General features: G+C 37.9%; 1 protein-coding gene across 1 annotated transcript in view; it reads left to right on the top strand.

Moving 5' to 3' along the window:
• Positions 1-25,809, top strand: part of CDK19 (cyclin dependent kinase 19) — a 126,426-nt gene that overhangs the window by 36,648 nt on the left and 63,969 nt on the right. The window contains exons 3-4 of the mRNA XM_065632254.1: positions 12,389-12,499; positions 24,439-24,579. Of these exons, the coding sequence (XP_065488326.1) occupies positions 12,389-12,499; positions 24,439-24,579 (252 nt within the window). The remainder of the gene's footprint in view (positions 1-12,388; positions 12,500-24,438; positions 24,580-25,809) is intronic.

The raw sequence follows: 25,809 nt of genomic DNA, 5'->3' as shown, positions 1-25,809 counted from the left end.
CTAGTTACTGGTTTCTTCATCTTATTACCTACTGTTGTTTCAAAATCTCACTTACAAAACTGATGATGTTCTGAGTCCTTATAGGTTGCCATAAGAGCATATTTACTATACCTTGTTTATATTTGCATCTCTTTGCTCACCAAATTTTGTGAATTAGATTAATCTACCTTTTGAGCCTTCCTGAACTGTATCAGTCCTTATTGGGGTAAATACTGGTTTGCTGCAGTCATTGGCTCATTGAAGAATTTTTCATGTTTAATTGAAGAATGAGGAAATAGCAGGCTTTAGATTACAAACTGGCTTTTCTTTATCCAGTTGAAGTCTGATCCTGAGAGTATGAGAGGAGTCTTGTAGTAGGCGTTTAACGACTTGGGAGCCTGCCAATGCACATCTTGTTTTAGCTTGCTTCACACATTAGGTTTGTCTCAAGTGTGGCTAAAAGGATTGCAGAAAATTTGGGTAAAAAGTGAAAACCTATGAGCAAAAGCAGAACAAATTTAATGGGTAATTGTGTTAAGAAACACTAAGAATGATCTAGCCTTGTGCTTCCAGAGTGAAATGCTAAATTTATTGTAAATGTCAGACTAATTGCCACTATAATTCTTGAGTAAAAACTCTGAAAGAGTAATATTCTTAAATGAATCTTGTCCTGAAACAGTATACAAGAAACCTGATTGTAAAACTATGTGCAAAGCTTTTGCTATTTTAAACAGACCCAAGTTAATTAAAGGAAGTTGAGAACCCCAAAATACTCAATTTTCTCCTCCAGTCTGCAGGCACGTTCTCACTTGGAGCATAGTATTAGACTCAATTTATACTTGCAACTGTAGGCTTGTCTATTAGCTTGTTTAACTAGAGGTAAGATGTTAAAGCAGATCAGTTGACGTACATGAAACTTTAATGGATGCTGTCATTCAGAACTAAAGCAGCTTTAACTTGATTCCCATAAGGAACAGAGGTTTAATGTGCTTAGTATGTTTTGAATTCATACCTCTGATTTGATTTAATTTTCCATTTAAAGAAGACTTGAACTATAAATTATGTATCTAAACTCCTGTCTCTCAGTCTGGAGTAAGGAGAATGAGTACATATGAAGAATGATCGTTAGGTTTTCTTTTTTTCTGTTTCTCACTTTTTAACTGTAAGAAGGCTATTTTTTCTTTTAATCCTGGAATACGAAAATACACACAGTTTATGCTGCGTAGTACTGTCACTGAAAACATAGTGTAATGTACAAAATGCAATTATTCCTTCCTGAAAAATCTGTTTCTGTAATGAAGCATCACGGCAACAAGACCTAACAGAATTATATCCTGGCTGGAAGTTGCTGTTGTGTTGGTGAATCAACTATCAGTGTTTGATCCAGATTGGGGCATAGGCACTTGATTTAATTTCTTTTCAGTTTCTTAGAGCATTGGCTTTATGCTGGCTGCAGGAGAGCTGATACCTGATCTATCACAAAACCAGTAGACATAAAGTTAAGCCATCACAGATTTTTTTCAAACAGTTTTGAATCACAGGAAAGAGTTGGATTAATATTTTATGTTATGAGATGAATGCCTTTTTAAGATGCTGTTGGACTTTCTAAATTATTGTTAGAGTGCTGCCTAATTATAACACTTGATTTGTATTCCTGTGTATTTCTGTATCTGAGAAATAATTGTATGCAAGCTGAGGTCTTGGATATGACAGTATTTGGCAGCAGCATATTCTTTGACCTTGAATAATACACCAAGTACTTTCCAAAGCAGGGGCAGAGTTAAATTCTGGAGCTGCATTTGTAACATTCAGCATGCATACTTGGGGAGCTGTGTGGGTTTTTTCCCTTTTTCCCTGAAAACAAGGCCTACCCCAAAAATAAACCCTAGCGTGATTTTTCAGGATTTTTGAGGATGCTCAAAATATAAGCCCTACTCCAAAAATAAGCCCTAGTTACAGTTGATTTTAAAAAGTCAATGTAAATAGTGTCCAGGCAGCTATACATGTAAAAAAGTAAAATTAATTGGCAGTAGAATGCAGCAGGACAGATAGACCTTTCACCAAGAAAAGCAGAGACTCCCAAAGGAATCGCACTCAAAAGACCTCATGAGACCCAAACCAAGAAATTCACAATGGAATTCAAGGTTTGGAGAGTTATGATGATGTTCCAGAATGTGGTGACATGACCATATTTGAATAAATGTTGATTTTTTTTTTTTTTTTCCCCAGGAATAAATGTAGATTATTGTTCATGGAAAAATAAGGCATCCCCTGAAAATAAGCCCTAACACATCTTTTGGAGCAAAAATTAAAGACCCTGTCTTATTTTTGGGGAAACAGGGTAAGTTCCATGATGTAGGCAACGTTTCTTGGCTCTTTCTAGGGCTGGGATACCTTCCTTCAAGCTTCAGGGAGTCACCGCTGTTTGCCTGGAATATTGTCCCGAAGTCTCATGTGCTTGAGCTGTGCCCTTCCAGGCGCTGTGCCCCTTCCATTCGTCAGGTCAGAGCATCAGAGAGGAAGACTGAAGCCAGATTTGCCACTTGGTGGGACTGCTTTGGTTATTGAGCTGTCAGATCAAGAGGATGTGCCGGCAGCTTCCCAGCCAGCTTCTGCAGAGCCAAGTCTGTTACGTGTCATATGAGAGAACCCCTCACGGATTGAATTTTATGGATGGTTTTGGTGTAGATTCTGTATCTTGGGTATAGGTTCGAGAGGGGTGTTGAGCAGCTCAGCCTTGTCATGCTTGATGTGCTCTGGGTCTATATAGAAGCAAAACAAGGGCATTTTACATACCATATGATAGCTAACTTGAGGATCAAAAGCACAGGCACAGACTTGTGTTTTTCTCTGAATCCGATAGATGTATTTGCCAAGTTGTGAGTCTGGTCATTATCACTAGTTACACACAAGAAGTTGTTGGATGGAAGTTTTTTCAAGATCTAGATTTTATTTTCATGATAATTGTTAAATAGCTTGTACTATAATTTGTATTGTGTAGTTTGTAATGTATAAACTGTGGAAAACTGAAGGAGTATCACAAAAATGAAAACTGGATTTAATAATAAAACCATTAATCAAAAAGGCAGTTAGGTGGAGGAAGTAATAAGTAAACCGTAGGACTAAAGGGAAAAATAGGTTGTAAAAATATTTTCTATGGGAATTCTTTTCAGGATAGCATTGCAATCACTGCCCAGTCCTTTGCATAGGTTAGAAAATTATTACCTCCCGAGAGATCCATAACTATCGTGCCATAATTAATTATGTTGAGGTTGGAAAAACATAACTTTTGGGCCATTCTTTTGCTAAAACACAATCCCTGTTACTTTGATTCATATAACATTTGTCTTTCTGAAGTCTTTTGAGAGGAAAACCTTTGAAAAATGGACAACTGATCAGAATTGGTGTCTAGTCTTATTTGCCCTTCTACAAGGGTTTTGGAAAACCTCTATTTTTTGGAAAAAACACTGTTTGTTTTTGGAAAACCACTGTTTATTCTCTGTGAGATACAGTGCAAGAGCAAGGTGGTAACTGGTTGCCAGGAAATCAGAAAAGTGTGGAAATGTTAGAATAAGCACTGCCAGGGAAAACTAGTTGCAGTTCAAAAACCCAGACTGAATGTGTAGGTTTGTGGATTTGTGTGAAACTACTTCTGAATTTTAAAGATATATTAGCAAAGTGGTGTGTTGCTCCTCCTGCCCCATCGTAAAGACTCTGCTAATATAGCTTTAGGTTTAAGAGTCTCTGTTAGTTTGGTGGGAAATTTCTTTATCTTCTCAGTAACAGAAGAAATTTATTTTCTCGTCAACCAAAAAGCAAATTCAGGGTATCTTAAAATCTTCAGAAATGGCGACATTCCATATGGCTTTTCAGCAGGTTACTTACTTTCTATAGATATTTTCAATTTAGTTGTTGGTGTTATCTGAGGGGATGAATATGTTTTGTTGTAGGCCAAATAAAGAGAGAACTCTCTGAGAGAGACAAAGCTTAAACTTCTCTATACCTCTCAATTGGCAGGAAAATGGTTATTGTTAAATCTGTCAGACTGACCAAATTCAACTACAGAGCTGCCTTTAACAGAAGAGAGAGCATAGAATTTGGTCATTCTAAAGGAAACAAAGTTTCCTTTTCAAAGATGCAGAAATTACATTGTATAATAATTCAGATGTATTTTATAGAAAAGATATAAAAATAAATGGCATATTAAATATATGCCTTGGAGCTAAGTTGATATTGTATGATTGTAATGGTGGCATTTCCTTATATAGTTGTATTAAAAATTAACAATTTTTTATTGTTTTGGAAGTAATTTTACTTTCTTCAAAAGTCTACATCATAGTAGTACCATGTTGTTAACTAAGAGATGTAAAGAAGCATTATACTTGTATTTCTGCCTATGTTCTTCAAGAAAAATGCTAAAGTTACTTAATTTTCTTTTGCTGGGAATGTCAAGAACTAAAAATGCAGTTATCCTAGTTTCTATTGCTTTATTTTAGTTAAAATGTAGTACTTATAAAAAATCTTTTGCCAAGCTTTTGTTTCAGAATAATAAAGTTATTTAGCAATGCCAGGCCATTTTCAGCTCCTAAAATGAAAATATTTATAGAATAAATACTTTCTTAATTCTTGTCATAGGAGGAGGGTGTGGCAGGTTTTTGTCCTCTTCCTGTCCTGACATTTGGTGATTTACCAGCCAGATTCTGCTCAGTGTCTTTTTACTTACTTATTTTTTTAAAACATAGTTTATCTTTCTCTTGTGAGAGTTTGGAGCCCTCACAGTTTTTGGGCTCTGTGCTTCAGAGAGATGAAAGGGTGAAGAAAGGAAAATGCTGAAGGACGTGTAGAGCAGACTTGGAGGGATGTTCCATTATGAAGGACTGCTTGGGATAAAACTGATGAAAATTGGGTGCTTGTAGAGGAGAATTAGAGGGAAGACGAGAGTCTGCTTGGACTCATGCTTTAAAATATTTTAGCTTATTAATTTTAATTTGGAGTGTGCCTTGTGAACTGAGGCAGCACCCCTAGCAGTTCATATAAGACCAGCAGTTGTTAATTTTTGGCTTCTCAGTCTGCTTCTCCACTTGGTTTTGCATGCCAAGGGCTGTCCATGGCCAGGGCTTGAACAGCCCAGTACACAAAGAGTATGTCCTCTATGAAGCAGAGCTTAAGCTGCCACTTAAACTTTTACGCTGCTTCTTAGGTTCTTTGCGCAGTTTCTTTCTTTTTTTTCTCTTCTCTTTTTTTTTTTTTTTTTGTGCATGTGTATATGTATGCAGGTCCATTTTTATGTTGCCCACATCTTTTTGAGACCTCGGCCACAGACACCTGGAAGGACTGATAAACAAATGCTCTATACCTGCTCAGTCTGAAGCTATTACTAGGTAATTTTTTTTTTTTTTACTTATGCAGTGACTGTGAGTGGAATTTCTCCAACTAGAAAAGGCAATCCAAATTGGAAAGTCCCAGACTTGAGAATCAATTGGATCACTAAACAAAGCTGAATTTTGAGCAGTTTTTAAATGTGATATGCTGTTTCAGTTCCCCTTTCTTCTTCCTGATAAATTTGAGACCTGTAGCACAGTTAGCCAAGGATTGTTCTTACACAAGTCTAATAAAATTACCTGGGTTTACTTTTTTTTTCTTTTTTTTTTTTATATCCCTCCCTGAGGGAAAAGCTCCAGCATGAGCTCAGTATGATAATAGGCATGAGAGGACCTATGTGGAAAGGATAATATTAATAACATGGAGGAGAGAGTCCAGTCTTGATTAATAACATCTAAATAAGTTGGAATTTTTAAAGAGCTGCTGAAGGAGTAAAATTATGATCTATGGATTCCTTTGGAAACCTCAGCTTCTACTTAAAACTTCAGTGACCTAACAGGCTTTGAATATATTAATCACACAAGGTGCAGCTTTAGAATTCTGTACTGTACAATTGCTTTTATGAGCTTGTCTTTGAGCTTTGGTCTTGCATATAACTTCTTCTGATCCACATTTCTACACAGAATGTGGACATTTCTATGTGGAACAGCCATTCAACCTCTTCCTGAACCTTTCTGTTCACGAGATGCTGTCTTGCAGGGTAAACTTATCAGTTGTATCTGTTTGTTCTTGAATCATGATTGCCATTTAGCATGATTATGTCTTTCATCTTTGGTCCTCAGGCCTTTGTATTTTAGTGGATAGCAATCTTATTTCCTTTCAGTATCTGATTAGTTACAGTAATTGAGCGAGCCTTTTCTTCCCTGTTGAGGGATAGACGGTTTGCTCCTTTAATCACCCTTGGCCGCTTTCAGGGTGAGTTCATCCTTGTGTGTGTGTGTGGAGGAGGAGCTATTTGAGCACAGGTAAAGAAAACTGTATGTACTATTTTAACAGTATATCACAGAAGTCTTTTATGTATTTATACCAATATGTTCCTTTCTCACCTGTAAGTACTTCAACCAGTATATCCAGTATCACATTTGCTCCCATGAATTCAGATTTCGTGCTGTTAATTTCATCCCATTTCTGTTACTCTTTGTTTACTCAGTCATAAAGTATAGTAAAAGATGATGTAGTATCACACTCCTTTTCTTCATCGGGAATGCCACCTTTATTTAATCACATAATTTCATTCATATTCACGATTTTGATGCTAAGATTGGTTGTATTAATAAGCACAATACCTATTCTTTGGTAACTCTGCAAATAGTTAATATATGGAACTGCTTTACCTTTAAGTGTTTTCTGTCAGCAATTGCCTTTTTAGGTAGTTTCTTGCTCACCTCAAACTTCTTCCAGTTGTCATCTTTCCCACCTGACAAAGTACTTAATGCTCTTAAAAAGCTGAAATTTGAACACAGATCTTCTGCCTGTGTAAAAAAACCAAAACAAAACTATTTTTTAAATTTTTTTTTATCAGAGAAGAAAATCTGAGTAGTTTGTTTTTAACACATTTTTCTTTATATTCATTGTTTCAATTTTTTTTTTTTTGTGCATGGTTTGGATTAACAGGTCTGCAGATGCCTTGTCTCCTTTCACTATCCCCTTTATAAATGTATGTGCCGTATTTGCTAATCATATGATGTTGCCTCCAAGTTCTGCTTGTATCTGACTTGTGCTAATTTTCACTTTTTTAAACGTGAGGCATTTGGAGTATGTGTGTTCATTCTTTCCATTATCAGTATTGTAGCTGTCATTAAAACCAAAGGTAAAATATTTTAGATCATTATTTTTGTCTTTATATCACGCTTTTACTTTCTTATTCTTCTGTGTGTACACTCTTGTGCTCCTTCTCTGGCTAGACAATCTCTTCTGTTTATTTTGACTTTCCATGCAAAGTTTAACTCAGCTTGACTGTTGACACTTGAGATTTCCAAGGCTTCAAGCTCTGTAGCAGTTCTGTTGCCAACTTTTTTCCTCACTCATCAGAGACTTTCCCATCACAACCCGCAGCCCTGCCCTGCTGTAAGAGACATTCACTTATGAGGGAAATGCTCACTCTCCCTTGTGAGAGAACTTACTTGTCAGACAGCAGAAGAAATTCCTAGCAATTCTACATCTACTGTGTAGCTGTCTGGGATCTTACAAGCTGTTTCATGCTACCTGGGCTATCCAAATGCAGCATTTTAAAATCCGAGACTGTGGCATCAACCAAGAGCTGTAAAAAGCAAAGATGCTTCTACAATTCTCTTGACCGGAAGAATAATTAAAAAAAAAAAAAGTAATATGTTCACAAGAAAGCCATTGTACAGGACAGTCAAAGTTGCACAGATGTTGACAATCCAGAATGATGTCCTTCTCAATGGCTTTCTGCCTAACCTACTTTGTATGCTGTTACCAAGAAAGAAATGTACTGTAACTCACCTGAGAGACAGATTTTTATTATAATAGCATTTTACTGCAAGTTGGGTATGATGTAACTCAAATTTTAGAGGAACAGTAAGCTAAAGTACTATTAAAATATGATGCTGTGTTCACTTAGGGATCTGCAACTGCTAGTATTTATTACTTTTATGTTCAGGTTTTTATCTTGTAATATCTTGTGGCACCTTCACTGAGAAGAAGTTTCTTCTCAAATTTAAGTGGAACCTCCTTTGTTCCAGTTTGTACCCATTGCCCCTTTTCCTATCATTGGTTGTCACAGAGAAGAGCCTGGCTCCATCCTCGTGACACTCACCCTTTACAGATTTATAAACATTAATGAACTCACACCTCTGTCTCCTCTTCTCCAAGCTAAAGAGCCCCAGCTCCCTCAGCCTTTCCTCATAAGGGAGATGCTCCACTCCCTTCATCATCTTTGTGGCCCTGCGCTGGACTCTCTCCAGCAGTTCCCTGTCCTTCTTGAACTGAGGGGCCCAGAACTGGACACAATATTCCAGATGAGGTCTCACCAGGGCAGAGCAGAGGCGAAGGGGGACCTCTCTCGACCTACTGAGATTATTTTTAGACCTAAATCTGACCGACATTTCTGTTCATGACTCACGCTGGTCACTTGTACCCTAAGCTATGGATTTTGATCTCGTTGGGGTAGTGTCGAGCACCATTGCAAGCCCAGGGCAGCTGGAACAGAGCAGAGCAGAGTTCCTGTTCTCCACCTGCTGCACTGGATTCTGGGGCCAACCCTCACTTGGTCCGGCTTCCACTGGGGCACCGGGAATCTGGGCGACTGGAATGTAGCAGAGCCATTAGAGCCCTTCTGGTTTAGATGCGTGCCACTGCTTTACACCTGGAGCTTTCTGTTGTGTGTGAAATTTTTTTACAGCCTCCTGCTACATTAAGATTGTGGCTCAGTAAAAGAAGGTAGAAAGGTCCATTATTTGCTAAAACTACAAAAGCGCTTCCAAAATGACTGTCCATGGTAATTGCAAAGCATTCAGTTAAGATAAATGAGAATAACACAAAAATTGAGTTGTCTTCCTCCTTAATTAACAAATTTGTTCATCTGTTGGAGCACAGAATAGATAACACAAAAGCTTATTTAAATGTTCTTAATAATAACTTATCAGTATTTTCTGTTACACAGTTAGGTGGAACAAGATAATTTAACAAATTTTCAGTCTAGTTTTTTATATTGGTCAGTGTCTAATACAACTACAGAATGAGTTTCAGGGAATCAAGTCCTTAAATGTTCTGTATAAACTGGGAATATCCTCTTACATATAACTATTAGATGCGTTTTGGTAAGCATTCACACCTCTGAAATGTTTTGCTTTGTAACTGCTCCTCTTGGGAAAAAAAACCAACCAACCAACCAACCAAAAATTGTTATTTGTAAAGCTGCCGTAGCCCCTATGATAAAGGTATTGCAAACATCACGGCATCTTCTAGGTTGCGGTTTTAAAAACAACCTTATTGCTTTTAACATGTTCATTCATAATATGGCTTGGAAAAACTGCGAGGTTTTCTGAGCAGAACAGACTTGAGAAGGAGGTGGGTAGAGAGCGTGTCTGTGACCTACCTAAAGAGACACGGTGAGTTCGGCAGGAGCTCTCGCCGGCTATGGCTGCAACCATAAAAAGCCATCAAGTAGCTGGAAAACGCAGCATCAGAACATCATTGCAGAGGCTGTTTGTTGGCATGAGAGTGCTGTGTTCCTCAGCTTTGGGTCAGATACAGAAATCGTCTGTTAGAAACTCCACACTAACATAATGTTTTCTTCCTTGTCTTCTCATGTTTTTTTTACAAAAAGCAGCGTTTAAGGTCATAGCAATAACAGTTTTCATCACGTCAAAAATGCTGGGTTTGGGGTAAGAATGCTGCTTGTGTCATCTAAGTTGGCTCAGAAGAGGAGAACGATGCATTAGAAATAACTTATTGTAAATGAGTGTATGTCATTGTTTTGGCTAAGAAATTTAACACTTTCTTTAATCTGAAAGTATCCTTTTTCATGACTTGTGTGAAGAGGAGAGGTTTTTGGTTTCACTTATTGATCAGGCTGTTCTGATTGATGGTCATCACTGCTAAGGATGGTTTCTCAGTGTGGACTGGCATGAGCAGTGGTGTTTGGGAGCTGCAGAATAGGCACATTCCTGTCTTAATTTTCGTATAGTACCTTTCTGTTAATGCACAACACTTTAGGCTTTCTTTCTATTTGTATGCTCTACAGAATTTTTCTGTTAACTTATTTATTATATGCTAGCATTTGATATGGAACTATATCCTATTTGACTGTCTCTTACTGCAAAATTTTGCTTATTTTGAGAGAATGCCTTTTTTTCCTTTCCTTTTTTTTTAAAAAAAATTGGAATTATTTTATATGACTATTTCTGTCAGTGGTATCCTTAAGAAAAATCTAATAGCAATTTTTAAAAAGTGCTTACTATGATGGTTTTTTTTCTCTCCTTAGTTTAAAAATTATCCTAAAATGAAAATAGCTTGTACTGTTAGTAAAGACAAGGTATATGGCAGCATCTCTTGATGCATGTCAAAGAGAGACAATTTTTATCTCTAGGGTTTTGTTAGTTTATAATTCTGCAAGTTGTTACTATTTGTTAAGTGACAAAAAGATTTTTACCGTATCTTGTAGGTGATACCTGAGCATGACTACTGATCAATTCATTAGGGAGGAATGTCTTTCTTTTAGAGCTAGAAATGCTTGGTGTTAGGGAGAGGAAGAAACAAAAAGAAAACATTTCCTGCATGGTAGAAAAAACATTTTAATTATTTCATTTGCTGGCAAACTGAAATAGATTTAAGCAGTTGTAATATTTAGTAGAAGATTTCTTGTCTTGACAGATCTATATAGCCAAAGAAATAATATAATATAATATAATATAATATAATATAATATAATATAATATAATATTCTTTTTCCTTTCACAGAATCACAGAATGTTAGGGCTTGGAAGAGACCTCAAAAGATCATCTAGTCCAATCCCCCCGCCAGAGCAGGAACACCCAGATGAGGTTACACAGGAAGGCGTCCAGGCGGGTTTGAATGTCTCCAGAGAAGGAGACTCCACAACCTCCCTGGGCAGCCTGTTCCAGTGTTCCGTCACCCTCACTGAGAAGTTTCTTCTCAAATTTAAGTGGAACCTCTTGTGTTCCAGCTTGAACCCATTACCCCTTGTCTTACTGTTGGTTGTCACCAAGAAGAGCCTGGCTCCATCCTCGTGACACCCACCCTTCATATATTTATAAACATTGATGAGGTCACCCCTCAGTCTCCTCCAAGCTAAAGAGCCCCAGCTCCCTCAGCCTTTCCTCATAAGGGAGATGCTCCACTCCCTTCATCATCTTCGTGGCCCTGTGCTGGACTCTCTCCAGCAGTTCCCCGTCCTTCTTGAACTGAGGCGCCCAGAACTGGACACAATATTCCAGATGAAGTCTCACCAGAGCAGAGTAGAGGGGAAGGAGGACCTCTCTCGACCTACTAACCACCCCCCTTCTAATACACCCCATGGCGTGTATTTCCTCCCCATCCCTTAAAATAAACATCCCAAGTCCTCTTCTGTAAGGTGAAAAAAGGGAAGGTTAGTTTCTCTCAATGTGTCTTGGAACTGACTTCATTTACTGTTTCGCCGTATAAATTGACACTTGGCAATTTATATACTAGTGCTGCAGATGAAGGCAATTTTCAGATAGAAGTGGTCCATCATTCTTGTGGCTGCAGTATGGAGGGGAAAAAAACCCCCAAAAACAGCGAGTCCATGGAAATGATATTTCTGGGAGTACTGCTTCCCAGCTCCTCCTGAAGACTGATTTTATCTGGCAGAAGGGTGACTTCAGCAGCGGTGCCTGCTTTAATGTGCTGTCTAATTAGTCATGAGACCTAGTTTTCTTTCTGGCAAGCAGTAAATAAGCTTGGGTTTATTTCTGGATTACAGGATAGTAGTTGAAACAACCGTTACAAAAAGGGTTTTGGTAAACTTTTAGTTGAAAAACATCCTTATGCTCTGAGAAGATCAACCCTGTGGACTTCCAGGAAAGTAAGGCAGGGATCCAGTGCAAAAGAAGATTATTGGTAATACAATAATTATGTGGTGATAAAGAACTGTGGTGTCCACACAAAGAACTGGACCAGCTGCATGAGCTTCATTCCGGCATCCTTAAATCTCGATGTTCACCTTTTGATAAGAGAAAACAGTTAGTTTGTGTGGAATAACATCCTTCAGGAGAGAAGCCGAGGGTGCGTGGGATCAATAGGTAGGATGGGCAGCTGGGTGCTGAGCGTGGGACAGACACAGGCAGCTTGTGATGCAAACACAGCAGAGCAGAACAGCAACCCGTGCCACGGGGGCTGTGTGTATCCTGATTTTGACGTTTTGAAGATAGTGTGCTGAATCAGTGGCATCTTTTCTTCTAGGGTCTTTTTTAGGATTACTTGTTCGCTATTTGTGCTAAGACCCATTTTGGTTTTTTTGTTGTTGTGTTTGCTTTCCTTAACAAGCACAGAAGTAACAAGATCATCTCTTTTTCTCTGCAGCTTTTACGAGAGTTGAAGCACCCTAATGTGATTGCGTTGCAGAAGGTTTTCCTTTCTCACAGTGACAGAAAGGTTTGGCTGCTGTTTGATTACGCTGAACATGATTTGTGGGTAAGTACAGATTTTCCTGAGTATTTGAGGTAGTGTGATAGGAGCTTGTTCAAACAGAAGTGTGTGTGGTGTACCTTCATATAGCGAGTGTAAAGATGCATAAATTTCTTGCTCTGTAGTTAAGGCTCTAACTGACATCCTCTGCTTTGTACACTTTAAAACCTGCAAAAGGCTACGTAGAGTTTTTTGAAGTCAGACTTCATTTTGAAGCTAAAGGAATTTTCCTATAAGCTTTAACTGGAGTTAAAGAAAGAATTCCTAAATTGAGACCTTCTGAAATAGAGTTTGGAAATGTATTTAATATTTTCTTTTTCCTGCAGTTTTACACACACACAGAAATACAAAAAGAAAAAGAGAGGGACTGCTTTACTGAGTCCTCTCACTAAGATATAGTAGAAGTGACCAACATTCAATCATCTAATTCTGAACAGTGAATTTGTAACAGTAGGAGTGGAAAGAAAAGAAAAAAAAAGTAAGCAGTGCTAATAGGGCTTACTGATGGACTTTCACTACATGGAAGAGGAGTAGACACTTACATGTCGTATTTTACTGGAAACTTAAAATAGATATATGATTTGATTTAATCTATTGTAGAGGTGGACATCAATGACATCATGAGTTGAACTCAGATACAAGTATTCAAGCTCTACACCTATTGATAAGATGTGAGTTGCTTGGACCTGCATTTGTGTTTAAACTCAAAAGATAACAGATACTTACTAAGAGTAATCAATATACTTATAATTCTTTTGAAAATGCTGGGCAAGGAGAGGAAGTGGTATTATTAATTGCAATATTACTTTTTAAGGATTCAGTAATATAGAAATTGCTATTACTAATGTTGGTGACAAATTACTCAATATTTTTTGTACTTGAACTCTCAAGAGCTAATGAATATGTACTTGTAAATGACACAAAATTGTAATGTGTAAGGAAAGTAAACTTAAACCATGCAAAAAGATACTTCTGGCTCAGAACAAGTAAAGGAAGGGTATTTCATTCCCCTTTATATGCTTTAAGAATATTTGATTTCTCTTATGAGGTCGCAGCTTTGTATTTTAAGTTTTCTTCATCAAAGATCAGTGGACAGTGAGAGTTTGTGTATTTCTCACAAGTAGTGACAGTGATGATGAATGGGAATGCAACAGCTAAACCCCTGTATGGACAGAATTTATTTGTGCATCAACTGAGTTTAGTAGTTTTCTAGAACAACCACAGCAAACACATTTTACTGCTACATTGAATGGCATGTTTAAAACACCTTTTTTTCCTAACCTTTTCAATTTGAATTTATTTTGGGTATGTGTTTTTTACACTACGTGGTGATTTTTCACATGATCCAGCAGTTTTAGATAAAGAATCACTGCAGTCTAATGTTCTTATCACTCCTCACATCTGGCTGGGTATTGGTAATAATCTCAGCGAGGTTAATTATTTTCTGTTATTTGAGACTGAAATGTTTGTTGCCCTAGTTATTTGATGTGAACCGGTCTCCCACTTCCTAACTCTCATTTTTTTTCTATGGGACATGCTACACAAATCATTTCTCTTTTCCTGTATAATTGCCCATGTTTTCCTTGCTTCTTAAGCCTTTGCCAGGAATTCTTTTTCCTCCCTTGCACAGAGTTAGCCATATGTTCAAGGCACTCTTGGTTCTGGCTTAACCTTGGTCCTCATTTCCTTTACTGTCAGCACTTCCCAAGCATCGCTCTTAATTCCCCTTTTGTCTCTTTTGCTCACTCCCAACTTTGTGTCTTTTTCCACGCTGCCTCCTACACATGGAACAGCCTCCCAATTAACGTACGTAAAGATCCTTCACTATCCTCCTTCAAAAAACTCCTGCAAATCCACTTATTTTGTAACGCATTTCAGTAATAACAACCACTTGTCATTCTGTCTGTGTTTTGTGTTGTGTTTTGCATTTTCTGTGCTTTACAGCTTGTGCCCTTCCAGCTCTTTGGGGTAGAAATCATAGCAGGGGACTGGAACATTTTGTTATTGCTTAGCACCATGTGCTCCCCCAGCACTACATAAAACCAAAATGAGTCTATTCATTGTGGGTATCAGTTTAGAAGGGTTTAAGATGTGTGCTGTTACTAGAGATATGTAGATTCCCAGAGACCAAAGGTTTCAGATGTAGGTAGCTGAGTTACTTACCAAATTTGGCTGTGTATGGGGATCGTCCTGCTGTTCAAAGCTGCCCAGCTTTAGCAACTCCTTGTGGCTTCAATGAGAACAGTAAATGCTCATCACTTACAAACATCAGATTAATCAAAATCATTATATTTTCAGCCTCTGTACTGGAAACGTTTGGCAAGAGATGAATAAACTGTATTAGATGCTATCTTATTCGGTTCTTTTTGTAATGTTGAAAAAAAATTGTCCTGTTCTTATGAGGAAAAATGATGGTGCCAATTAAGCTTATTAAAAAGTTCTTTTATGGTGAGCAAGAACTTTTTTTTTTTTTTTTTTTTTGCTTTGCATTTAGTTCCCAAGGATTAGACTGCTCAAATCTGAAACTTGATTATAGATAGCAGCACACTTTATAATTGGCTATAACTTTGGTTGATACCATTACAAAAGGATGAAGAAAGCTGTGGTAATTTGAACTACTTTTGACAAGTATCAGTGAAGACTTATGTTGTCCTTGCCTACAAACACACTATTTAATAACAAAGCCTATCAAAAATTGTTCCTTCATCACTTCTCAAATTACTTTATACAAAACAATGCAAAGCCATTTATGAGATTACAATAAAGTGTCGAGGAATATAGGCATTATTTTGATCAATTGATTTATAACTCTAGTTTGCTTTAATTACCAAAATACTTAGTGTAATCCACAATCATTTCCTTATGTTTTTTCTTGGCTATTACTCTCTGTCAAGTGGTAAAGTTCTTAGGCTGTTGGATGTGTCACATGTGTTAATTTATAGTGTATTGTCTACGCTGTCATCACTGCTTATACATACTTAGCTATAAAGTAAATGCAAGATTCCTTAGCTTGTACCTCAGTGTAAAAGGAGCATCTGACACAAGGTTAAAGATGTTTATGTCCACAGATGCCATTGAATATCTGATACATTATAGGCCACATCCTTTCTTAATTCCTGGCAACTTGCTTCAGTCCCACACCTTTATATTCCAGCTGTCTGAAACTTTCAGCTTCAGATGTTTGTAGCCACAAACCAACTACCTCCTGTTTCTTCTCTTGTGAGGCACATTCCATTTTCAATGTCTACTTGTAAGGTCTTGAATGCTTTTAATCTAAATTGTGTCCAGTTTTTCTGCCTTGATTAATTTATGTTGAGATTAAAAACTGTAATTCAGTTAACACATAGCTAGAGTTCATCTGGAGTCCATGAGTGGAACTGATACTATTTTGAAGTTACCTTTTCCAGTACACGGTTAGAACTTCGTAGTCTTGCAAAATATGCATGGATGAAGTCCTTCCAAGAAAATGTAATTCCTTCAACTGATACGTGTAGTTTTCTGCTGTATTCATTATTGATGTTAAACCCAAAAACCCAACGTTGTTTTAATTGCGTGAGATTTTGCTGTTTTATCACTAAGGAATAATTTATTTTCCTATTTGACTTTCATGTATGTTCTTATTTTACCTTAGTCTTAAATTGTGTACGGCTATCCAGAACTTCCTGTGTAAAGTTCACGCACGTTAAGGCATTATTCAAATTTATATTAAATACGTTAAATGCATGGTGATTAGGTAATTGAAGTTTTCTTGAAGTTTGATACAAATGAGATCTGCTCTGGAGGTGAATTCTATTTGTTGTTAATGCAGTTACTTTTAGCCATTGGAGAAGCTGTAGTACTTAGCGCTTTTCTTTTGTTCCCAGCCAGTCTCCCATATTTTCACAGCATCAGCTTTTTGGTATTGGAAATATTGTCTAAAGCACACATTATTGGTTTTGCTACTGCAGATAAGCAGTCTTCAATTCTGCACTCTCTGTATTTTTAAATAGCATATTTTTTCTAAGCAACGTGTTCTATGATTTTTGTAACTTTTTTAAAATGTTCTAAATTGATAGTGTGTCTTCTTTTCTAGCTATGGTACAGCGTTAATCCTCAGACTTATTTAATATGTGTAACTTAAAAGCTTTAAGATCACCTGTTCTGGAAGTCTATATTGTAACTTAAATCAGAAACTTTTTTTTTAATCTCATTCTGAAAAAGTGTCATTTTTATCACAGTAAATACAATAAGTGATTAAATAAATTATTAAATGTGATTTGATAATACTGACTGTGATGATACGTTCACTAAGACCAGTTAAACCATGATCTGTGGTATTTTTTAGGTTTGGTTGAAGGTTCCTCTCTTATGATTAGATCCAGTGATCTCTAGCAACTAACTGCTTAGCATCAAATATCGCTGAGAAACTTGGAGTAAAATTTGTCTTGAAACTATTTTTGACGTGATGGAACGACTTATCCTTGGCACTGTCTCAAAGCATATCAAGGAGAAGAGGGTCATTAGGGGCAGTCAACGTGGCTTCACCAAGGGGAAGTCGTGCTTGACCAACCTCATAGCCTTTTATGAGGACTTAAACAGGTGGATAGATGATGGCAAAGCGATGGATGTGGTCTACCTTGACTTCAGTAAAGCATTCGACACCGTCTCCCACAGCATCCTCACGGCAAAACTGAGGAAGTGTGGACTGGACGATCGGGTAGTGAGGTGGACTGTGAGCTGGCTGAAGGAGAGAAGCTAGAGAGTCGTGGTCAATGGGGCGGAGTCTGGTTGGAGGTCTGTATCTAGCAGAGTCCCTAAAGAGTCGGTACTGGGACCAGTATTATTCAATATATAAGTCAATGACTTGGATGAGGGATTAGAGCGCACTTTCAGCAAATTTGCTGATGACTCAAAACTGGGAGGAGTGGCTGACATGCCAGAGGGCTGTGCTGCCATCCAGCGAGACCTGGACAAACTGGAGAGTTGGGCGGGGAAAAATTTAATGAAATATAACAAGGGCAAGTGTAGAGTCTTGCACCTGGGCAGGAACAACCCCAGGTTCCAGTATAGGTTGGGGAACGACCTATTGGAGAGCAGTGTAGGGGAAAGGGGCCTGGGGGTCCTGGTGGACAGCAGGATGACCATGAGCCAGCACTGTGCCCTTGTGGCCAAGAAGGCCAATGGCATCCTGGGGTGTATTAGAAGGGGGGTGGTTAGTAGGTCCAGAGAGGTTCTCCTTCCCCTCTACTCTGCCCTGGTGAGACCTCATCTGGGATATTGTGTCCAGTTCTGGGCCCCTCAGTTCCAGAAGGACAGGGAACTGCTGGAGAGAGTCCAGCGCAGGGCCACAAAGATGATTAAGGGAGTGGAGCATCTCCCTTATGAGGAAAGGCTGAGGGAGCTGGGTCTCTTTAGCTTGGAGAAGAGGAGACTGAGGGGTGACCTCATCAATGTTTATAAATATATGAAGGGTGGGTGTCACGAGGATGGAGCCAGGCTCTTCTTGGTGACAGCCAATGATAGGACAAGGGGCAATGGGTGCAAACTGGAACACAAGAGGTTCCACTTAAATGTGAGAAGAAACTTCTTCTCAGTGAGGGTGACGGAACACTGGAACAGGCTGCCCAGGGGGGTTGTGGATTCTCCTTCTCTGGAGACATTCAAAACCTGCCTGGACGCCTTCCTGTGTAACCTCATCTGGGTGTTCCTGCTCTGGCAGAGGGATTGGACTAGATGATCTTTTGAGGTCCCTTCCAATCCCTTACATTCTGTGATTCTGTGTGACGATAACGAAAATATATGGACAGACTGGCTTTGTATTATACGGAATGTATACCACTAGCTAAGTCTCTCAATATAGAAATAAATATACCTAATTTCAGCTAACCACATTTCGATAATGTTCTTTTATGCTAAATGAAATTGCATACTGACTTGTGCAATGAACTTGCACATTTGTTTGATCACATAAATATTTTCTAATATATCTGAGTTTTAAAGTCTTTCAAATCTGGTGTAATCGGTTGTAATTCTTACTTCTCTAGGCTTCAGTTTAGCTTTTCATTGTGAGGATAATTCAGATGCTAGCTGATCACAAATATTTTTATATACATGAAAATACCTTTCTCAGTGTATGAGGTTTTTTTTACAGAGGCAAGGGTACAAAAGCATAAAGTGTGAAGAATTAATGTGAATAGAATGGCATGAGTACTGAGTGTTTCAAATATGTACTGAAAGGATAGCTGAATTCTGATGGTTTTTATTATCATTGTTTGGAGTTATTTTGTTATATTTAGGTCTGAAAGATCTAGAAGACCTAGAAAGACCCAAATAAAACCCAGGAAAATGATGCTGAATCTGTTTGTTTGCTCTATGCTTCAAAGTTTAGGTATTTAAAGCCAGTTGGCATTAGCAAAAGTTAATGTATTAAAGCTCCTTTCACTGTTACTTAAAATGGTGACCTCTTGTCACTTGGAAATGGATTTTTTCATTAGGCAGTTTGGTTAATCTAAAGAAGATACTTGGTGATGGCAGCATACTGGCATCGTTTAGAGGATGACTGTTGAGGCATATTTTTACCCCCCTCCTCTTCTGAAGGGCTGTTATGTGTTGTTTGCTGTAATGCTCCCAAAATTGGAAACTTACGTGATTGCTGTAGAAATACTGTTACATACTTTTAATTTTATTTTACTTGTGTTGTGCCCTTTACGAAATTTTTTTAGTGTCTAAAACTTTGGTGTCTGAAATGAGTTCCAAGTGTAGGCTTATGAAGCTGTGATTTATTTTTGGAACAGCAAACATACAATACTCTGGTTACTTTGGTCTATCTTTTCTTCCTCTTTTTGAAAACTGTGCAAACAATGAACATTTAGTTTTTATACCACCTTTAGATTTTAATTTATTTTTTCATAGCCTTTTAAGTGCTTTACATTTAACACTCAACAATATTTGTCACCTTTGTTTGGGTATTTGCTGAAGACAGAAGGTGGAAATTATTTTATGTTTAAAAAGAGACTTGAAGCCATGCAATCTATATATATAAACTGGAGGTTTTCATGTAACAAACTAAATGAATTTGCTCTTTATTGTAGTGCATTATACTTACTTTGATTACAGTAGAGGATTTAGAAAATGTACATACTTCCTCATGAGCCAAGTTTCAAACCAATTTCAACACATTAGGTGACATAGAAGGCAGACAAAGTGCTAGACTGAAGACTATGTCCTGAATCACCATTGTATTTTCTTTTAGAATGCTTAGCTCTGTTTCACCTCTTTATTATTTTTTATGTGGTCTTGGCTTTGCTAAAGGTAAAATGGTCGTGCTGAAATAAGCCAGTTCATCTGTTTTTCCCCTCAATTTTATTATATTTTTTTTAATTGAGAATTTGGAACATGCAGTTAGTAAATTAAACCAATAGTTCCAGAGATTGCAAACAGCACATTATAGCAAGCCTCTGGAAGCATCATTACTTTTCTAGAATGTTAATAAATGTATACTTTAATGTTGGTCAATGAAGTATTAATTTAATTTAGAATACAGCCTTAAAACCACTGCCACGAAGTTGATGCCTTGTTTAAATTTAAAACGAAATACGTGAAAGAAATACTTTTATATGATGTTTATTTTCAAAAGTGAATACCTAACTGGCTCACATTGTTTTTTGGAATCCAATCAGTGGCAGCATATTTTAAGATCTGGGAATCTGAAAATACAATTGCATGGAAAGGGAAAGCTACTTGGCTACTTTTGCTGAATAGATTTGAATATTGCTTGGAGTTTCACTTACCTCATATGATAAGCATTCTTCTTTTGTTTTGAAGTATCTTAAAACGGGAGCTTGCATTCATGGTGTTCTAATGAACAAATTAAAATGAAATAATGGCTGGATAACATTGAGGATGGGTTTCTGTTCTGTATTACGTGACTGAGGTAATGCGCACTGAGAATTAAGACTTCCCTAAACTTTTTCTGAACGTGGCTGCGTATTTTCCAGTTGCGGCCAGGTGGTCTGTCAGAATAGGAGAATTAAGTTGGCTTTAGGGAGTGACAGTGAAAAAAGATGGGGAGAATGCTGAAGCTGTTTGACCCTGCTCATCTTCTTGCAACAAACATTCCTCTCTGACTTGACTGAATTGCGGAAATCCTCATGCTTTGTTCTTAGTGGTTATCTGTTAGCTGTAATACTAGGCAAAGAACTTGAGCATACCCGAAAGCTAGAAGCTGTGATGTCCAAGAGCACCTGGTTCACAGAGAGAGATGCAGAATATCCTTTGCGCCTGCCCGGGCTGAAGTCTGTGCTTCCAGCTCATGGGACAGTCTTGGTGCTGTGCTATTTTGCAAAAACATTTACTGCATCAGAGAAAGGATTGTGAGTTTTTTTGAAGCCAAGTGGTCAGGGCAGTCATCTGGGGAATGTGAAATGTAGCTTACAGTTCCTGTAATTCCTGTAAATTATCCATAGCTTCGTTAGGTTTAAGATTATGGCTGTTACATGCTGTACTTGAGACCACACTTTGAGACTCTTCAGGAACTGAAGAAGCAAGTCGAGAATTCCTCGTTCACTCACACAGTGCAGTTGTGTATAAAGAACAGCCTAGTCTGTGCTGGCACCTGCACCCATTTCTACACCCGAGGTCTTGGATTTAAACTATTAAATCTTAAATGTTTTGACAGGGAAAGAGTACATCTCCTTGCCATAACAGGAGTCAGCAGAATTGCTCAAGTCAAAACATTCCTTTAGCCTAGTTGTGCTGCAATGGCAGCCTTTGCTTTGGAGCTTACTGTATGCCTGATCTGTCTGATCTCTGAAACTTTTGTCAAATTGTTATGACCGTTCATTTATTTCTGTTTTGATGTTCTTTTATTTTTTTTTTTTTTTTTTAATTTGAGGAATATTTTCCCAAAATATTGGTAGGGCCATATAAAATGGCCAAATAAAAAATGGCCAATTTTTAAAAAATATAGTAGGGCCATATAAATATATTTCTGAAAATATAAAGAAATAAGAAAAACCTTGGGTTAGCTACCTCCAGCAGAAGAGATGCTGTTCAGCAATGGCACCTGTCTGACCTTCTGTTTCTTAGATGGACACTGACATTAAAATTGCTGTTTAGTGTTGGTTATGTGTGTTGGTCTGTCTTCATATGGCTAGTTCCAATGGTCTGGGGCAAATTCAGCTTTTCACTTCCCTGGCCTTGCAGTATGTTTTTAGTTCAATTCTTGTTCAGTTCTATAAACTGTGATGGGATGAAGTTTGCGATTTGTCGAATATAAACTTCTGTAGAGTAAGTTGGCAACAGTAATTTTTCGGTGCTTTTTTAGGAAATTGAATTTTATCTAGTGATTATATTGCTTGCTTGATGTTAAACTATCAGGTTGAATTCACTTCTGCAATTCAATAACTCCCTCAAGAAAGGAGCTTGTTTTCTTAGCCTTTCTGACTGGGACAAGCAAGATAATTTAGAATGTGTCTAAGTGGTGTTTCAGAGGCAGATAAGAGCAGGCTCTGCCATCATCTGGAGGGATGCTGCTCCTTTGAGTCACCACTGGGAAAAAACCTTCCCCTCCTCTACCCCGGTGCAAGCTTTGCGTTGCCGATCTAGCACATGGCCCTGGCATCCCCGTAGCTGCCTGATTAATAGTGTCTTGTTCCTGAACAGGTTCTGGCATTGCTTTAAACATCTGTTCGGTCCTCTAGTTTGTACAGGACGAAGCCTTCGGCGAGGTTCTCAATGTTGTGTTGGAAGGAACCGGAGAGCCACAGGGGAGAGCAGGGGCAGAAACTGGAGGGCACCAGCCCATCCTCCAGTGGGACCAGAGGGGCCGTGGTAGGGCCAGGGGCCCAGTGTTCCTCCTCAACACATCCATGGTTAATTGTGTCCCGTGAGACCCTTTTTCAGTTTCATTTTTTGTAAGTCTTTATTATGAGGAATAATGTTTTCTGTGGATCCTAGTCAGTTTTAAAATAGGTATGGAAATCCCTTTTAGTGACTATATGTACCTTGAAAAAAGGCTAAGCTAGGTTTATGGGTCTCTGTTGCAAAGTTCGCACCTGTATTTTTTTCATGCCGTGTATTAATAAAGATACTATTAATAATTTGGGGGTTTATGATATTGTTACTGCTTTATAAATGATGGTATAATTATGTGTGAAGGTCATTATCCCATGAGCATTGTGTGGTACTGGAAGGTAGGGACTCCCAGTTGAAGTTTTGACACAGAATTTGCTTGTGACATGGCAAGATTTTTCTAAGGAAATAATCCCGTAAGGCTTTCCAGTGTAGTTTTCAGAGTGATTGCACAATTAAAGGATAAGGTACTAAGAGCTTGTTTTGTTTGCTGATCCTCGTCTGTATATTAAAAACTGATAATCAAGTAGATTTCTTTTTTATTGCTTTTTAATATACAGCCATCATTGTTGTATATGTAGTAGTGGAAGGCTCAGTGGGAATATCATTGTTGATAGGCAGTAAGCAGGCTCTTGTTCTGATTAGTTTGCCTTTTTTCTTTTCTTTTCTTTTTAAAATTTCTCTTTAACAACATTGTCTACACTTTTGCTAAGCACAGTTTGACAGTGGCTGAAGTACTGATGAGAGCCAGAGGGAGCATTTACCATGAGGAAACCTTAGCCCATTACCCCTGTCACTGGGAACAGTAGTGACAAATTTGGCAGGGGCTGGTGGTGGAGGGAGCAGAGGTCTAATGAAAGCATGTCTGACATGTTGGCTACCTCTTTAACCTGAGGAGGGGGATGATCTTGAACAGACAAATCCTATTTAAAGAATTGGGTAATTAGTAGTCTTGTCCCTCTACAGATTAGCATTTTGAATCGCTTTCAGTGAAAATGCAAACTGCCTTTATTATTTCTCTTTCAAAAAGCAGATAATTGAAAACTACTTTGTTATTTGAGATGCATGTTTGAATTGCTTTCAAAAAGGAGGTTTTTTTGTTTTTTGGTGGTTTTTGGTTTTGTTTTTTTTTTTTAATCCGAATGAATGGATTTAGTTGTTCCCTGAATGGCAATATGTTAAGATTGAGTTTGTACCTCTCATGACCCCACCTTGTCTGAGGATTGAAAAGGTAGAATGGCCTCACCCCACTTTATTTCTTGTACAGGGTAGCAAAACCAAATGTAACCCATCATCTCCACATTGATCTCACAATAAATATTAATTAGCTTATGAATATTTCATGATCTCTTAGCGATCTTTTCATGATCTTTTTTTTTCATTCCTTCAAACGACTAGTGCTGGGGTCCCATTCTGCATTCCATGTTTTCAAGTGGTATTTGTCCTCCAGTGGGCTGACTGACTTCTGTAGTCCCAAGATCCACTAGCTTGTTATCATCAATGAAGTATGCAGCCAAAATCTGAAAGCAAGAATATAACCATTTTTAGATGTTTGAATATAATCTCTGCTGTTGTGCTGTGGGGGTGTGGAGTTTTTGGAATCTCCCTCCCTCACCCCCTCTAAAATATTTAAGTATTTATTAAATCTCTCTCTCACGGGATTCTGATTTAGGGGGGAACAGTAAAGTAATTGCAAACACTCTGTCCTGGGTGTTTTGGGAGAGGAGAAGGGAAGGTGTGAAAGCTTAGAGTGCGATCCTCTTCCTGGTAGATATTGCTGGTTTGGAAGCTTCTGCTCTAGCAGCTGAGGATGGGAGGGTGCCAAGTGGGGAGGAGGGAGGGAAGAGAATGTTTTCAAGACCCTTTACTGGAGGTAAGTAGCCCATCTTTAGGTATTAACAAGATCTTGACAGCTGTTTTTTAAAGCAACTTGGAGAATAAAAACAATTTAAGAAAATTGTGAGCACATCACTATTACTTTTAATTGCAAAGTTCAACAAACTTTGTATTTCATTCCATTATTTAGTGTTAATAGTTTCAAAAAAACCCCAACACAACAAAAAACCTTTCTACTTATCTAATATGCTTCATGTTTCTACTTGTTTTATTTCTAGCATATTATCAAGTTTCACCGTGCCTCAAAAGCAAATAAAAAGCCCATGCAGTTGCCAAGATCTATGGTTAAATCGCTGCTCTACCAGATCCTTGATGGAATCCATTACCTCCATGCAAACTGGGTGCTTCACAGAGATCTGGTAAGTGCTGCGTGTATTACCTGGTTAAGAAAGTTTCACGTGCATGTTGTCGGGCAGGAGAAGAAAAGTCCCTATTAGTAATCTTGCGTATCGATCCGTACAGCTCTTCCTGTTATTGTTGCAGGAGACCAGTGGGGACTTTAAACATGAAAACAAACTATGTTTTCACATTGTTTTTATCTGAGTCATCTGAGCTCAGACAATGATGCTAGATCCGGTAAAAGGACTGCAGATATCAATATCCGAAAACAGTACATGAGCCAGCTGATATATGTTGGTTGAACATTCTTATAAGTTTGCACGTGACTTTGAAAAGCATTTAAGTAGGAAAGTGATTGATACCTTTGTACATTGTTTGTTTTACGTGCAAGTTACCATAAAAGCTAGTGAAAGAGCAGCTTTTTCATAGGGTATTTCTTTTCCATGTGGCATTTTTTCTGACCGTGGGAAGAGAACTATGAAGGACTTGTCATCTTGAAATTTCTCATGACCTGAAGTGGCTCTTGAAGTTGACTGCAGATCACAAGGGCAGCCAGTTGCCTTGTCTGAGTTACCCTTTTCCCCTTAAACTTTCCCACCACTCTTCATACTTACGTGAAGTGCTACCAAGGGTTGCGAAAAGAAGAATACTAATATGAGTATAGTGCTTGCTGCCATTTGCATTGTAACTAGAATTTGTGGCATGAGACAAACAACATGATGGTAAATATGCCAGATCTATTCTAATAGTTGTGCTATTGTAACATCAGTAGTAGGTATGGCAGGAGATGTAGTGTAATCTGTCTATAAAGCCACTGCTTTTATTTGGTTATACTTTTTTGTAGTTGCCCTAGTACATCAAAATAGGGATGCGTGTCCAGAAACGTAAAATTACTGATTGAGTTTTGTGAAACATCGATTGTTGTTGAGCCTTTAATAGTAAATAGGAACTTGGATTAATTTTTGGATCTAGAACAAATGTTTTCTTAAAAGATATGAATAAACCAAGGCAGGCCTGGAACAGAAGTCACAGACATCTTCTGAAATAAATTTTATTTAATTTTTGTCATAATACCTAATAACAGTGGCCAGAAGTGGGGGTTTCAGGTTTTGGTATGGATCATTTTTTACCTTGCTCCTTGGTATTTATCGTCAATTTTGCTGTTAAATTCCAGATGTTAGGTTTTTTGGGTGTGGGTTTTTTTGTGTTTTGTTTTGTTTTTTTCTTCCTTTGAAATAGTAACCATGAGC

The sequence above is a fragment of the Caloenas nicobarica genome, chromosome 3 (genome assembly GCF_036013445.1).
Source record: "Caloenas nicobarica isolate bCalNic1 chromosome 3, bCalNic1.hap1, whole genome shotgun sequence".
NCBI classification, from domain to species: domain Eukaryota; kingdom Metazoa; phylum Chordata; class Aves; order Columbiformes; family Columbidae; genus Caloenas; species Caloenas nicobarica.
Note: the sequence above shows the minus strand (reverse complement) of the source record. Positions and strands in the feature narration are given on the sequence as shown.